The 16,317-nt window shown below is 44.8% G+C and overlaps 1 protein-coding gene across 6 annotated transcripts in view; it reads right to left on the bottom strand.

The window, feature by feature from the left end:
• Nucleotides 1-16,317, bottom strand: part of LOC115090090 (cytochrome c oxidase assembly protein COX16 homolog, mitochondrial) — a 167,150-nt gene that overhangs the window by 145,314 nt on the left and 5,519 nt on the right. For 5 of the 6 annotated variants that reach the window (XR_003856304.1, XM_029598766.1, XM_029598764.1 and 2 more), the window contains exons 2-3: nucleotides 14,532-14,599; nucleotides 10,788-10,885 (exon numbers count right to left, since the gene is read on the bottom strand). Coding sequence is in view for 5 of the 6 variants with exons in the window: in XM_029598766.1 (XP_029454626.1) it covers nucleotides 10,788-10,865 (78 nt within the window). In the remaining variant the exon portion in view is untranslated. Of the gene's footprint in view, nucleotides 1-10,787; nucleotides 10,886-14,531; nucleotides 14,600-16,317 lie in introns of those variants that run through there. The other variant, XM_029598767.1, reaches the window with a different exon arrangement.

The following is a 16,317-nucleotide window of genomic DNA, read 5'->3' as shown; positions in this document are numbered from 1 at the left end:
CACCTCGCACAGATGCCTTCCCTTGAGATCCGCGAGCCCGGCTCGCCGCAAGCAGCACAGCGCGCTGGCCGCGGCATCAAAGAAACGGTCCCGGCAGACAAAAACCACACCCGGCAGAGCCGCGGGGGGGGGCCGAAAGCGGAAGCGCCGCTGCGGGGGGGCCCGGACGGCCTGCACAACCCGCCAACCGGCGAAAAACGGCACCGCGGGGGGGCCTCCTGGCCGCGCAACCCGCCGCCGACGAACTCCCTGCCCGCCTTCGCAGCCCACAAGGAGCCGCGAAAATGGCCGCGGACAAGGGAGAGAACGCGGAGGGGCCGGTACTACTGGCCTCCGCGAGCCCCTCCGTCGAAGAAAAGCTGCAGGGAAAGAAAAAAAAAACAAACAGACAACAACACTGCACTTACCCCGCTCGCAACGAGAGAAGAAGGAAAAAGGCAGACAAACACAGAGGGAAGCCACGCCTCCCAATTAGACCCCTTCTAACTCACTTTACTGATCCTTTTTTTTTTTTTTTCAACAAAACTTGATCCAAACCGAAGTAGGCAGAAAGAAACCAGAAAAGGAATCCAAGAAATACAAGGAAAAGCCTAAGGTAATCGGGAGCAACCCAGATTCCCTACTCGCATCTGCTGGAGTCAGAAGATACTGAACTCCTGCAGAGGGGGTAGTAGCACTAGTGGTGACGCCCTCTCGAAGCTTTGACTGACTCCATCTGCTGGATTGGGGACATAACCCACTGTCTGGACTGATCCAGGTACGTACAGGGAAATGGTGGTTTTGGGGGGGGGGGGGGGGGGTTTCTCCATCAAATGACTTAACAAGGAAAAGTTGAAGGACCTAAATATGTATACCCTGGAGGAGAGTAGGTGCAGGGGAGATATGATACAGACCATCAGATACCTGATGCACAATCAACAAACCTTCTCCGAATGAAAGAAATTAGTAGAACTAGGGGTCACGAAAAGAAATTCAAGAGAGGAAGTCTCAGAACCAACATAAGGAAATATTTCTTCACGGAGAGGATGGTGGATGCCTGGAATGCCATTCCAGAGGAGATGGTGAAGATTTCAAAGGGGCATGGGATAAACACTGTGGATCTCTAAAGACTAAAGGATGGAAATGAAGAAAAAAGTGCATGGGGGTAATGGTGTGGCAGTTACTACCCTTAACCAATAAGCCTTCATACTGTTGATACAACTCCAAAATTGCTCTCTGCTGCAATATTGCTCTCTGCTTTATAGGTAGGGGTAAAGAAAAAAAAAGGGGGGGGAAATCAGATTCAGCCAGCAACCAACAAGGACACTAAATTTTAAGGTCTGGGAAAACAAATATGCTTGCTGTGCAGACTGGATGGACCATTTGGTCCTTTTCTGCCATCAGTTCTATGTTCTATATTCTAACTTCATTTTGAGTCCCCTAGTCTTCATCATTTTTGAAAGAGTGAACTGATTAATGTTTACTCGTTCCATTCCACTCATATTTTATTGACCTCTACCTTATCTCCACTCAACTGTCTCTTCTCCAAGCTGAAGAGTCCTAACATCTTTAGCATTTCCACAAAGGGGAATCGTTCCATCCCCTTTATCATATTGGTCGCCCTTCTCTGTACCTTTTCTAATTCTACTATATCATTTTTGAGATGTGATGACTAGAACTGTTCATAGTACTCCAGATGAGGTCACACCAAAGAGCTATAAACAAGCTTTATGATATTCTCTGTAAATGGATCTTTCGAAATATATTGGGAAAAGGAGGGATTGACTTTTTGCTAGAAAGGCACTAGCTCAAGGCAAGAGATTTATCCTACTGACAAGGCGGGAGGTTGAGCCACTTGCTTTTGGCAATGGAGGAATGCATTACATGATATGTTGTTTATGGAATCTATGGCCTCCTATAAAAAACATTTTCTTTTAAAAGAAGGTTTTTGGATAAATGGGACAAGTAAATACAGAGTCTCTCTGGATGAGCTAGGAGTTTGATTTTAAATAGCCTCTAAGATGGAATGAGATATCTAACTGGTATCTGGTTAAGATTTGTAGTTTTACCTCCCTGTGATATGTAGGGAAATACAGGAAGAAGCTGAGGGGGTAGGGGAAGGGGGGAGAATTGTATCTATTTCAACTGGGTAATTTACTCACAGAAACATAGAAATGATGGCAGAAAATGACCAATCGGCCCATCTAGTCTGCCCAGCAAGCTTCGACTCTTATTTTCCCATACTTATCTGTTTCACCAACCACCAACTTCAGGGCTCTTGTTGGTAACTATTTGATTCAAATTTCCTGCCATCTCCTGTCATTGATGCAGAGAGTAATGTTGGAGTTGTAAGCTACCCCGATGCTTGTTCACCCAGACTGCACAGATCGATGCCTTGTTGGATGATGTCTGAATGCAAATCCTATTTTCCTCACTTCCCCCTACCATTGAAGCAGACAGCAATGCTGTATATGCTTTCAAAGTGATCTTTCAGGCTTAATTGGTTTAGGGTATAACCGTTGTAATAAGCAGCTACTCTCACGATTGTTTACCCAGATTGTGAAGTTCAGTCCTTGTTGGCTGTTGCCTGAATGTAAATCCTGTTTTCTACTTTTTTCCCCTTGCCGTAGAAGCAGAGAGCAGCACTGTATATGCATTCAAGTGATGTATCAGGCTTAACTGGTTTAGAGTAGTAACCGCTGCAATAAGCAAGCTACCCCCACATTTATTTATTTACCCAGATTGTGAAGTTCAGTTCTTTTTGGTTGTTATCGGAATGCAAATCCTCTTTTCCACAATTCCCTTTGCCGTCGAAGCAGAGAGCAATGTTGGGGTTGTATTAACCGTGCAAGGGATTTTTTTGAGTAAGGGTAGTAGTAATCACCAGGTAGTAAACATTCCAGCAAGCCATCCCCATGGCTCTCCTGGGGGAATTCTGCACACAAAAACTTAAAATTCTGTAAACTTTATATTGGTCAAAATAACACAATTTACATGACAGTCTTTAAGTAATTACATTTTAAATTAATACAGAAAAAAGTTATTACTTAAAGATGCAGAATTTTAAATATTTTGAGCAGAATTTCCCTAGAAATTCACTGTACGAGTGTCCCTTCCACTCGTTCTCCCTACTCCCCTGGCCACTTTGCCTTCTCAGGCCCCAACTCCTCTACCCTCCAGTATCTCTCCCCTCCACCTCTAGGCTCAACCCCTTCCATTCTATTGCCAGTCCCAGAGTTTGACCCAGTTCTCAGTACTGCCCCTCACATAGGCTCCCTCGGTCCCTCCCCTCTCTCACACACATGCTCCCTCTCTCTAATACACATACACACACCCTCATACAGGCTCCCTCACTCTCTCGCACACACAAAAATCCCCTTTTTCATACACACGAGCTCCCAATCTCTCACACATATAACACACTCCTTCACAATCTCCTCATATAAGCTCCCTCTCTCTGAAACCCACACTCAAGCATCCCCCCTTATCTCCCATTCTCTCTCTCCCCTCCCCTACACCCCTCCCCTCATATAGGCTCCCTCTCTCTGAAACCCACACTCAAGCATACCCCCCACTCTCTTACCTACCATGCTCTCTCTCTCATACCCTCCCCTCCCCCCTCTCACACACACACACACACATTCTCTCTCACTGGGGCCTTCCATCTTCGCTGCGAGCGGAGCACACTTTGTTTGCGGCACACAGGGGCCTTCCATCTACGGAGTGCCGGGCCCTTCATCGTCACTGCGAACAGAGCGCGTCCCATGCCACACGCGGGACTCGCTCAGTTTGAGCATGCCGGGGTCTCCTCTGCAATTTTCTGTGCAGAATTCCCTCAGGACTAGTAGCTGGATCTTGGATATACAAGGAAAAAGGCATCCAGGATATGGGAATCTGTATGTCTGAGATGCAGGGGGGGATAGATATAGCCGACAATGTTGACATGTTTTACAGGTTGTGATTACTATTATCATAAGATGTTACTGAAATTTAGAACTGGAACCTGTTTTCCAACTGTTTTGTCATATCTATTTTTTCCTGAATAAAGATGTTTAAACATATGGGAGCGGATTTTAAATGCCCTGCGCGCGTAAATCCGGCCGGATTTACGCGCGCAGGGCCCTCGCACGCCGGCGCGCCTATTTTGCATAGGCTGCCGGCGCGCACAGAGCCCCGGGACGCGCGTAAGTCCCGGAGCTTTCTAAAAGGGGCGTGTCGGGGCGTGTCTAAAAGGACGCTGCGTTTCGGGGCATGACGCGGCATTGCGGGGGCGGGCCCGGGGGCGTGGTCGAGGCCTCCGGACCAGCCCCCGGGTTGGGTGATGGCGCGCCAGCAGTCTGCTGGCGCGCGTAGATTTACGTCTGCTTTTAGCAGGCGTAAATCATGAAACAAAGGTATGGGGGGGGGGTGGGTTAGGTAGGGGAAGGGAGGGGAAGGTGGGGGGAGGGCGAAGGAAAGCTCCCTCCGAGGCCGCTCCGAAATCGGAGCGGCCTCGGAGGGAACAGGCAGCGCGCGCTGGGCTCGGCGCACGCGCAGGTTGCCCTTGCGCGCGCCGACCCCGGATTTTATAAGATACACATGGCTACGCACATATCTTATAAAATCCAGCATACTTTTGTTTGCGCCTGGTGCGGGAACAAAAGTATGCGATCGCGCAAATTTAGAAAATCTACCCCATGATATTCTGTTTTATTCTCCATTCCTTTCCTAATAATCTCTAGCATTTTATTTACTTTCTTGGCTGCTGCTGCACACTGAGCAGAAGATTTCAATGTATTTTCAACAATGACGTCTAGATCCTTTCCCGACTATGACTCCTAATCTGGAACCTTGCAATTGTAACTATAATTTGGATTACTCCTCCCTAAGAGAATCACTTTGCACTTACTTGTCCACATTAAATTAAATTTAATGTGGACAATTTGCAGGCCCAGTGTCCCAGTTTTGCATGCAAGGTCTTCTTGAAATTTCTCACATTCCTCTTCTGATTTAACAACTTTGAATAGTTTTGTGTCATCAGCAAATTTGATCTCCTCACTCATTCCCATTTCCAGGTTGTTTATAAATATATTAAAAAGCAGTGGTCCCAGAACAGATCCCTGGGCCACACCACTATTCATCTTTTTTGTTATTAATTTTAGAAGGCAATCTGCTCACATATCAGGTAGTAGTGAACATGATGGCTAGTCAGATGTAGTGAGCATGATACTTACTGTTTATGAATGCTGGATATTCAAGCAATGAACAGGTACTGAAATTATTACAGATTAAAAATCTTCAGGGTTGACCATACAGTAATTTGTACCTCCATTTTCTGAGTTTATCACAGAGTACAGGCAATGGGTTGTGTGTAATCTCAGGCCAGGAAGGGAGATTGTACATTTTCACCATTACTATTTTTATTCTCAAATTTCCACAATACTCTTGTTTTCAATTTTTGTCACTTGCTGCCGCTATAATAGAGGATGGCATTCAGACACAGAATGTGTGTCTGGCCAGGGGATAGCGGGATGCCTGCAATTTGACATACGGTCAGCATCTCCATGGAGACACTAGCGCATGTACACTCATGCGGCAAATCCTTCCACCAACTTGTTGCTGGCTATTGTCACCACTCAGGTTATTCTTGCTATACCACCAGCATGCTGGAAGTATTGCAAAATTAGCATTCTTGCCAGCATGGCTAGCAGCAACAGCAAGCTAGGTTGCTGTGCAAAGCAGGGAGAAGGGAAAGCAGAGGGAAATGAATGTACAAAGAACAGGGATAACAGAGAAAGACAGCTGGAAAAAGAGGGAAGTGAGAAAGACAGTGACATCAATGTTCATTTCAGGCCATGAGATCAAGGGACTGTCTCACTTGAATCAAAATTCTTGGTGCTAATTATATATGTGCCTTTTACTTAACTGCACATGCTAGTGCTCTCTTGCCACTTCCACTAACTTCGGCTAGCATCATACCACGAGCTACTACAAAATATTTATATAGCACTGCAAGGTATATGCAGCATTGTACAGGTCCACAAAAAAGATAGCCCTTGCTCTGTGATACTTACAGTCCAGTCAAAACAGACAAGATAATAAAGCATTATAAATGATAAGGGGGAAAAAGATTTAAAGTATCAATGTTGGATTACTAGGTAGAATTTAATAAGCTAAAGCTGTGAGAATTGAGTCCCTGCCCCACAAACAACCAACTTATGTAAGAGAAAGAAGAAGTGGGATGAGTGGATGAGGAGTAGGGAGGGAGGGTAGAGCAGAGTTGCTTACCTGTAACAGGTGTTCTCAGAGGACAGCAGGATGTTAGACCTCACACATGGATGACATCATCAGATGGAGCCCCGATGTGGAAAACTTATGTCAAAGTTTCTAGTACTTTGACTAGGCACACTGAGTATGCCAGCATGCCTTACACCATGCATCCATGGGGGCTCCCTCTCCAGTCTTGTAAGATAGAAATCTAATTAAAATAAGAAGTAGGAGAAACCCAATTCCGTGGGGCAGTGGGTTGGTTTCTTGAGGACTAACATCCTACTGTCCTCAGAGAACACCTGCTACAGGTATGCAACTCTGCTTTTTCAGAGGACAAGCAGGATGGTAGTCCTCACACATGGTTGAATCCCTAGCTACAGATATCTCCCCCCAACACAAAAGGGGACAACAAAAACCCAGCCAAGTGCTAACAGGCACAACACCACCGGTGCTGTTGGTAACAGAGGGGGAGACAGCCTGAACACAAATCATGGGCCCTAGGTTGGGAGAGTTGGGTTCTACACCTCAAACAGGTTCCAGAGGACAGTCTGGCCGAACCTACTGTCCCGTCGGCCATCCCAATCCAGACAGTAATGAGATGGGAATGTGTGGAGAGAATTCCACGTTGCAGCCTTGCAGAGCTCCTGCACGGAAACTGCTTAAAAGTGGGCCACCGACGCTGCCATAGGTCTGACAGAATGAGTCTTGACATGACCCCCAAGATGTAGACCCGCCTGGGCATAACAGAAGGAGATGCAATCTGCTAGCCAACTGGATAGTGTCTGTTTGGCAACGGCAATGCTCAGCCTATTCTTATTAAAAGAAACAAAAGGCTGGGTGGACTGTCTATGGGCTTCTGTTCACTCCAGATAGAAGGCTAAGGCTTGCTTGCAGTCCAAACTGTACAGTGCTCATTTGCTTTGGGGTGAATGGGGCCTGGGAAAGAAAATCTGCAGGATTGTCTCCAGTGAAACTGGATGGGGAACTACAGGCCTTGGCATCTCCACCAGCCTCGGTGGAGCTTCCTTCTCAGAGGAACTGGCGACAACCACTGTATCAGTAAGGGAAAAGCCTCGGTGCTGTCTTAGGAACTGACACCAGTTGGGTCGGTAATGCACTGATAAGCACAATGAGCTTCTCCAGAAGCAGTACAAGGACAGGTGACACCAGCACCGAAGCCCTGCAGTGCCCGCTCCACCGCCAGCTGGACTCAGCACTCCAGCTCCTCCTTAAATGTTGCCGATGCCTAAGATGTGAAAACTATCATCTTGTTTTATTTTGCCTTAAGTACTAGATCAATTATTAATATGTAATAGATAATCTTACTTGATAAATATTAATATCCGTCTATGAAGACCTCCTCTAAAACCAATTATTGTTTATTTGTTGAATCATTATTTTGAATGTCACTTTGTAAACCGTTGTGATCTATACATGGAACGACAGTATATAAAATGTCTAAATAAATAAACAAACAAATAAATAACACTGACTGGGAGAAAGGAGGGGTGGCCAGATCTTCCTTGGACCCACGAGGGGAATCGGCGACTGGCACCAGGCATGTGCTCTCTGGAATCAGCGAGGTGGATAGTTTTAAAATTGGGTATATCTAACAAACATTGTCCTTCTGATCTTAGATGTCTCATGGGTCTATGAAATTTGAGCAGCAGATTGATGATGAAAGGGAGATCATTGTTAAGAGCATTATAAATGATGGTTAGTTTTTTGCAATGAATGCGGGATTGCGCAGGAAGCCAATGAAGGGTTTTAAGGAGAGGGGTGATATGATCGAAACGAGAAGTCCCTGGGATAATCTTAGCAGCAGAATTCTGAATAGCCTGAATGGATTTAATAATATGAAGGGGTAGCCCTAGATATAACGAATTGCAATAGTCTATACTTGGAAGGATCAGTGATTGAACACCCTTGGTATGGGACCTAGAGTGAGTGACTGGGTTAGAAACTGGCTGAGTGGGAAGCAAAAAAAGGGTAATGGTAAATGGAGCTCTCTGAGGAGAGGGGTGTTACTAGCAGTGTGTCTCAGGGGTCGGTTCTTTACAACATTTTCTTGAGCAACATAGCAGAAGGATTGACAGGAAAGGTTTGTCATTTTGCTGATTACACCAAAATCTGCAACAAGGTGTCAGGGCCGGTGCTAGCTTTTTTGCTGCCCTGAGCGAATAATTACTATGCTGGTCCCCCCCCCCCCCAACACACACACACACTTTTCATTCATAGGAATCCATCCAAAAAAAAAAATCCCAGATACCTCCAGTGATACAAACTTTAAACCCCACCCCCACCCCGGAACCCATAGCTGGTGCAAGGGTATTAGGTACCCTAGGTGAAACTTTTAGCCTTGTACAATGCCCCCTGTCCCCCAACCTCCCCCCCCCTTCCCGGCACTGTGTCACTCTCTCCATAGCATATACTTTATAATATTATTTGTAGACTTTAATTAAAAAACAGATTTTTCCCCTCAGCTGCTGGCTCTAAGTGTTTCTTGAACCACAACAATCCTCTTCTCACTTACATTAACTGTCTGGTTTGCTGCCTGTGCTGTGCTTTTTATCTGATATGGAAGCAGAGATGGGCTCGCACTAGCTAGCTGAGCAAGTCAATCCTATGGATGCTATTTGTTTCTCATCCATTTATTATGAGGCTCTCCATGTTATGCTGGATGATGGAGTACAAAGAGTAGGAAAAGTGAGCTTGCACCCAGTTGTGTATGATTTAAAATGTTGCTAGGACATGATGGATACAAAAAATGTACATAGCTCACCACTGTGATTTGAATTACCAGTTAATTAGCTTAGCCCTCCTCAGTTCAAAATCCTTTAGGTAAATGAAAATGAATTTTGTAAGATAGCTGAATATATAAGAACAAATAAGCTTAGGGCAGACTTTGGAAATGTGAAAGAGGAGAAAATGGAAGGATTTAGAGTTGCATTATGAAAAGAAAAGCAGTTAGAGATTGAATTAAACATTAAAACTGAAGGCAGATATGATGGAACTGATGGAGCAGTTAGCCTGGTAGCAAATAAGAAGTACAGCAGATCAACAGAGAAGGAAATAGATAGGTTTGATAGATTCACTTTCAGGAAATATGCTGACAGCCATAAGATGACCATCGGACAAACAAATAAGTGATTTCAGAGGAGAAAGAAAAACTCTGATGTCATCTGCATAAATATGATGTCCAAACCCAAAGGTTTGCATACAGAACTAGAAAAGGTACAGAGAAGATCAACAAAAATAATAAAGGGTGTGGAAAAGCTCACTTACGAAGAAAGGCTAAATAGCTAAGGGCTCTTCAGCTTAGAAAAGGGATGACAGAGAGGACAGGATAGAAGTTCCTAAACTTATGAATAGGGAAGAATGGGTAAATAGGGGACGGTTATTTACCCTTTCAAATAATACAAAAACAAGGGGACACTCCATGAAAATAACAAACAGCACATTTAAAACAAATCATAGAAAGTATGTTTTCACTCAGCGCACAATTAAGCTGTGGAATCTGGTGGCAGAAGATGTGGCCATGACGACTAACATAATGGTATTTAAATAAGGTTTGGACAAGTTCTTGGAGGAAAAGTCCATAAACAGTTATTAGCCAGGTAGACTTGGGAAAGCCATCGCTCATCCCTGGGAGCGAGCAACTAGAAATATATCTACTTTTGGGATCTAACAGGTACTTGTGTCGCAAACTGGCTACTGTCAGAGATAGGATGCTGGGCTCAATGGACCTTGGTTTCACCCAGCATGGAATATATTATGTTCTTCTGTATTAACCAGAGCAGAGCCATGTGGACCACCAAAAGTGAAGCAACAGAACAGAGCATGGACTAGTCCAGGAAATTATAAAGGAAGAGTCAGGAGCAGTGTTAGGGATCCATAGCTGGAAGATACCTCAGGAGAGTCATGGGACTGACAGCAAAAGCAGCAGTTTGATAAGAATAGAGAAATGAAAGAAAAACAGAATGTCCAGCAGTAAGAAGAGAGCTGGTAGTGAGAAGGGTAGTTTTGATACAAAGGTACAAGTCTGAAGGACAACTGAAAATTGTTAAGGAGCGAATGAATCATGAGAAAGTAAGAAAGCTGTGATAATAATATACAGTGTTACAGTGAGGCACAATGTTTCAACTGGGGCCTCTTTACAAAACCTCCCTCATCTTCTCTCCCCAAGGTCTTCCCCTCCTCCTGCTCTTGCAGAACTAACTGCTATTCTCAGAAGGCTATTAATTACAGCCAGGAGACAAAAATTCTGGGAGCACTGCAGCATAGCTTTGAAAACCTTGCAAGGGCATCAACAGGTAAGATTTAATGTGCTTTGCTACAATATTCTCAGATACCAGCTGAGACTTTCCAGCAGAAAATTAGAAAACCATTACAGTGCCCATCTGTATAAGGATAAACCACTTCAAGAGGATCCTGATTCAGCCTGAAATATTTTGATTGCCTCTGCTCAGTTGGGAGCTGTGTGCAATTGCAAAACTCACACCCCCCACACAGTAAATCAGTAACCTTCTGCCTCCCACTCCCTGCATCCAGATACTCACCAGCATGGGCACACCATACTGCAAAGTTTTATTCCTCTTGATAGTCTGCCAAATTCTTTCTGCCATAGCAGCTCTCATGTTTCTGCTTCTTTCTTGCACTAACAACATAAATTACAATTCTTTACTATTCATGTTTAAATTCTGTGTTGGTGTGTAAAAAAATAAATAAATTTAAAAAAAATTTTATAACCTTATTTCCAAGATTTTTTTACTTAAATATTTAGACTTTTGAAATTATTGATGCTAAAAAAAAATGTTATTAAAACCCCATTTACAGTGGTTGTAAAAAAGGAGATCTCATGTGGACGTTCTCCTTTTTGGAAATATTTGACAGACTCCATGTTATAACAGGGCAGTTACTGCTCTTCAGCAATAACTTAAGTCATCAACTTATATGCGGAAAATAAATGCTCCATAAACAGGGGTGGATTGGCCTATCGGGGGATCGGGCATCCCCTGGTGGGCTGGTTGCTCTGGTCACGTGGTCTGCCGAGCACGGCCGCAACAGAGCCGCGCTCGGCAGACCACGGGGTATCTTCTGGGCTGGTTTTGGAGAAAATCCCCGGGCCGACCTTTACCCGGAATCCGTCCCTGTCCATGAGGTCTGGCCGACTGTAAATCACAGTTGCACTCGGCAGCAACTTCCATCATTGCCCTTGTTTCCTCTTTTCCTTCTGGTGCTGTCCTACTACTTATCTGCAGTCAACCAGAGCCTGTGAAGCTTTTATCTGCCATGTCCTAACTTTCTTAAAAATCTGTCATTTGCTAAAATTATACATTAGTACTGGGAATCTCCTGGCTCATAGAGGGCTTTCAAACTGCAATATTTCTGAAAAGGAATACTTCCAAAGTGCCTCTTTAATATATATGTGCATGTCACGGAGGACAATTTTTAAACAGCCCATGGGTCTGCATGCCCTTTTTCAAGTGGAAACTCTCCAGTGCCACAGGGAATCTTTATCCTGCATGTGTTGCAGATTCAAAGTATGTGGGGATAAAGCAGGCATGGGGATTTCAAAATGAAATTTCCTGGAGTACTTTTCTGAGCCTAGGCCTAAACCTACCTTCTGATGTTGCTCCTTTTCCCTACATTGGGGAGGGGAATAAGGTATTTTTTCAAAAGGTATTTTTTCCACAGGTTAACATCCATTTCCATCAGTACATGCAATGGAAGCAGTGGATGCAAATCTATCTCATGCATATTCATTGTGGATATCCCGAAAACCTGACTGGTTAGGTGTGCCCCAAGGACTGAGTTGAGAAGCAGTGATTTACACAAACATTTCTTGAAAATTTGCTCTCGTATTAGAAAGGGAAGGCTTGCAATAATTTTTGTTTTCACCTTATATGTAACATAAGTTAAGTTTAAAGAATTTGCACATTAGCATGTTTCCGATGGGTCCAGGGGAGATGGACCGCATACTAAAGACTATTAATTAGGGATGTGAATCGTGTCCTCGATCGTCTTAACGATCGATTTCGGCTGGGAGGGGGAGGGAATCGTATTGTTGCCGTTTGGGGGGGTAAAATATCGTGAAAAATCGTTAAAAATCGTAAAATCGAAAAATCGAAAAACCGGCACATTAAAACCCCCTAAAACCCACCCCCGACCCTTTAAATTAAATCCCCCACCCTCCCGAACCCCATCCCTCGCCGGAACATCGTTAAAAATCGAAAAATCGAAAAACCGGCACACTAAAACCCCCTAAAACCCACCCCCGACCCTTTAAATTAAATCCCCCACCCTCCCGAACCCCCCCCCAAATAACTTAAATAACCTGCGGGTCCAGCGGCGGTCCGGAACGGCAGCGGTCCGGAACGGGCTCCTGCTCCTCAATCTTGTCGTCTTCAGCCGGCGCCATTTTCCAAAATGGCGCCGAAAAATGGCGGCGGCCATAGACGAAAAAGATTGGACGGCAGGAGGTCCTTCCGGACCCCCGCTGGACTTTTGGCAAGTCTCGTGGGGGTCAGGAGGCCCCCCACAAGCTGGCCAAAGTTCCTGGAGGTCCAGCGGGGGTCAGGGAGCGATTTCCCGCCGCGAATCGTTTTCGTACGGAAAATGGCGCCGGCAGGAGATCGACTGCAGGAGGTCGTTCAGCGAGGCGCCGGAACCCTCGCTGAACGACCTCCTGCAGTCGATCTCCTGCCGGCGCCATTTTCCGTACGGAAACGATTCGCGGCGGGAAATCGCTCCCTGACCCTCGCTGGACCTCCAGGAACTTTTGGCCAGCTTGTGGGGGGCCTCCTGACCCCCACGAGACTTGCCAAAAGTCCAGCGGGGGTCCGGAAGGACCTCCTGCCGTCCAATCTTTTTCGTCTATGGCCGCCGCCATTTTTCGGCGCCATTTTGGAAAATGGCGCCGGCTGAAGACGACAAGATTGAGGAGCAGGAGCCCGTTCCGGACCGCCGCTGGACCCGCAGGTTATTTAAGTTATTTGGGGGGGGTTCGGGAGGGTGGGGGATTTAATTTAAAGGGTCGGGGGTGGGTTTTAGGGGGTTTTAGTATGCCGGCTCACGATTCTAACGATTTATAACGATAAATCGTTAGAATCTGTATTGTATTGTGTTCCATAACGGTTTAAGACGATATTAAAATTATCGGACGATAATTTTAATCGTCCTAAAACGATTCACATCCCTACTATTAATGCACTGAAAATACGCCCTACAGGATACTAGCAGGTGCTAATGTGAAATAGTGTGCATTTACTGCTAATAACATGTGCAATCATTCAATAATGCATGTGCATGCACACGCACACCCAGAATCATAACTGGGAAGAAGTATGAAGATGCTTAAACATGGAGGGCCTGAGGGAGAGTGTCTTTCCTGTCTGACACTGTTGATGAGCTTTCAGCTAGTAATAATATTTTTACTGTCATAGCAGAGTTGTATGAACTTGTAGCTCCGGTTGTCACTTGACTCAGGTCAACCTCGACAGTCTGATCCAGTTCTGGTCTTATCCCATTTCATCTTTGGAATGTAATTTCCATTTCCCTGCAAAAGGCAAGGACATGCAATGGAGCAAAACTAGAACTGGATCAGTCCCTCCGGATTGATCTGGTTCTCATGAAAATCCTAATTTAGAGTTGTCAACAAGTTTCGTATCATCAGGGGCCAGTTGAGCCAGTCCTGGCTTTACCCCCATTGCATCTATGTAATTACTGTTCCAAACTCTCCAAGGAAAGCACAAACTACAAGTTCATATACCCACTCAGCTAAAACCTGAAAACTTGGAGCTTGTTAGCAACTCTACCAGCATTCCATTGGACTCCTCCTACTCCAGCATACATGGCACGCTACTCAAAATGGAAACCAGTAGTTATGGGTATGGATTTCTGTGACCTACCATTATTGGTATCTTCCATTTTGCCAATACAGGGTTGGCACCATATTCAGATCAATCCTGACAAGCAGAATCAGTTCTAATTTAACATCCCCCCCCCCCCCCCATGAACTTGTAGGCCAAGATGCAATAGGACAAAATCAAAACTGGATTAGACTCTCAGAACTGCCTTGGATCGGATGGCAACCTCACATATAGCTAAAAGATAAAAAGAAGAGTTCAATTAAGTGATCCTTAGCTAGTCAGCACATCCAGACACAAGAAAGCTAAGAGCAAGTTCTTATTTACAAGAATAACTTAGCCAGTAAAGGGATCAGTATTCACATTGAAGAGCAATGCAACAGCATCATAATTATGTTTATCAGGGATGTATGGGAGGGTAGTGTGCTCACTTACCTTCAGGACTCTAAAGGTGGGTTCTTCCAAATTCTGTTTTTTTAGAACATTGTTATTCTTCTACTTTTCTGAGAGCAAAAGATAGAAGAAATGAAATGTATACAGTCTGCTCCTTGATTGTTTGAAACCTTGGTTTCATCGTGACTCAAAGAAAAAAGTTGCCCTGTTTTTATAGTGATGAAGTCACTCTGACAGACAAAAGCGACTATGTGTGTTTGTGGTAGTGGTGGTGGAGGAAAGCTGGGAGATGGGTGAGTGGGGGTAGTGTCCTGGAAAATAGGATGCTGTAGTCCTGGGTGGAATTTCTTGTTTTCCATTGATAAGCAGGCTGAATTAGCCATGATTTGTAGGGTGAGTCATCTGGTGGCACTGAATGGATTTGTCTCTGCAAGCTAGTACAGCTTTGGCTCTATTGAGCATGTCCAGGAGTTCCCTAGAGGGTGTTGGCTCAGATGCCTCCTCGGTCTTTTTTTTTGTCTGAACTAGAGCACGGATAGTTACTTGAACCATCTCAAAACATTTCCCTTTGCCTCTGCTGGCCATTGCCTTGCTGCTCTGCAGAACTCCAAACAGCACTTTTCAGTGCTACTTTAAAAAAAAAAAAAAAAAAGCGAGAAAAAACTTTTTCCTCAAAGAACATTCTAGAACCCTGTTCAGGCTACGTCAAGTAAGCATAAGGCCACATCCAGAGGCTTCAAATCACATGTCTATGGGCAGATTATGACCATCACCATTAGACATGAACACTGCTACATAAGCCTGGGGTTTGACCATGACCAGTCAAACTGCCCAGTTTGTGGACAGATGTCCCCACGTGCACAGCACCAGAGAGCCTCCAAACTAGCAGGCTTTTGTCAGGCTAGAAGCCACAGCAGGTCCTCCTCCTGGAGCCAAGTGCCTTCTGGCTGCCCAGGTAGCTAATTGGGCAGGACCTCCTTTATGACTTCTCCATCCTCCCACTGGGATGATCTGACCTTGGAGAGCCAGCAAGCACCAAAACACGGACACTCTTCAGAGCCATATGTCTCAACGAAGCATTAAGATACATTAGTGCCAAAGAAAAAGAAAAACCTTGATGCACGGACCTTCTCCATATCCAACTCAGTGCACATTAGAGTGCCCGATGTATCAGAGCACCCAACGTATGGTGCTTTGGAGCGCCCAGTGCATTAGTGTGCCCAACTCATTCCCTTACACAAACTGCATCAAGCATATTTCAAAGATCGCCTCGGTGATGCCTCTTCCACCAGCGCACACTGTCTTGATGCACTCTGTGCACATCACCCTTCTTGATGTTGCTGGACTTCTCTAGACACATACAGACCAAATGGATACCCATGAAGCTGCTTGGGGACTCTGCTAGTAAGGAAGCACCTGGCCAATTGAGGTGAGATAGGAGGGTATTGCGGTTCATTTATTTTATTTATTTAAAAGGGATTTTTAATACCGCATATACACACAAGAAGTGGAACTAGGCGGTTTACAAATTAAAAAGAACATACATAATAAACAAGGTATAAAACAAAAAACTAGACACGAAATACAGACTCTGATAAATAAAGGAGGGTGGTACTTTTAACCTGTTGGGTTGATGTTACAAGCTGGGAAAGGCTTGTGAAAATAAGTAAGTTTTTATGGCTTTTTGAAGTCATGTTTTGTGGTAAGTTAGTGGATATGGTTGGGAAGGGGGTTCCATATTTTTGGTCCTGCAACTGAGAAGGCTCAGTTACATGTCAAATTCAGTCTGGCTGTTTTTACTGTGGGAATTTGGAGGAGGTTTTTGACG

This window comes from Rhinatrema bivittatum, chromosome 4 (genome assembly GCF_901001135.1).
Source record: "Rhinatrema bivittatum chromosome 4, aRhiBiv1.1, whole genome shotgun sequence".
Taxonomy (NCBI): domain Eukaryota; kingdom Metazoa; phylum Chordata; class Amphibia; order Gymnophiona; family Rhinatrematidae; genus Rhinatrema; species Rhinatrema bivittatum.
Note: the sequence above shows the minus strand (reverse complement) of the source record. Positions and strands in the feature narration are given on the sequence as shown.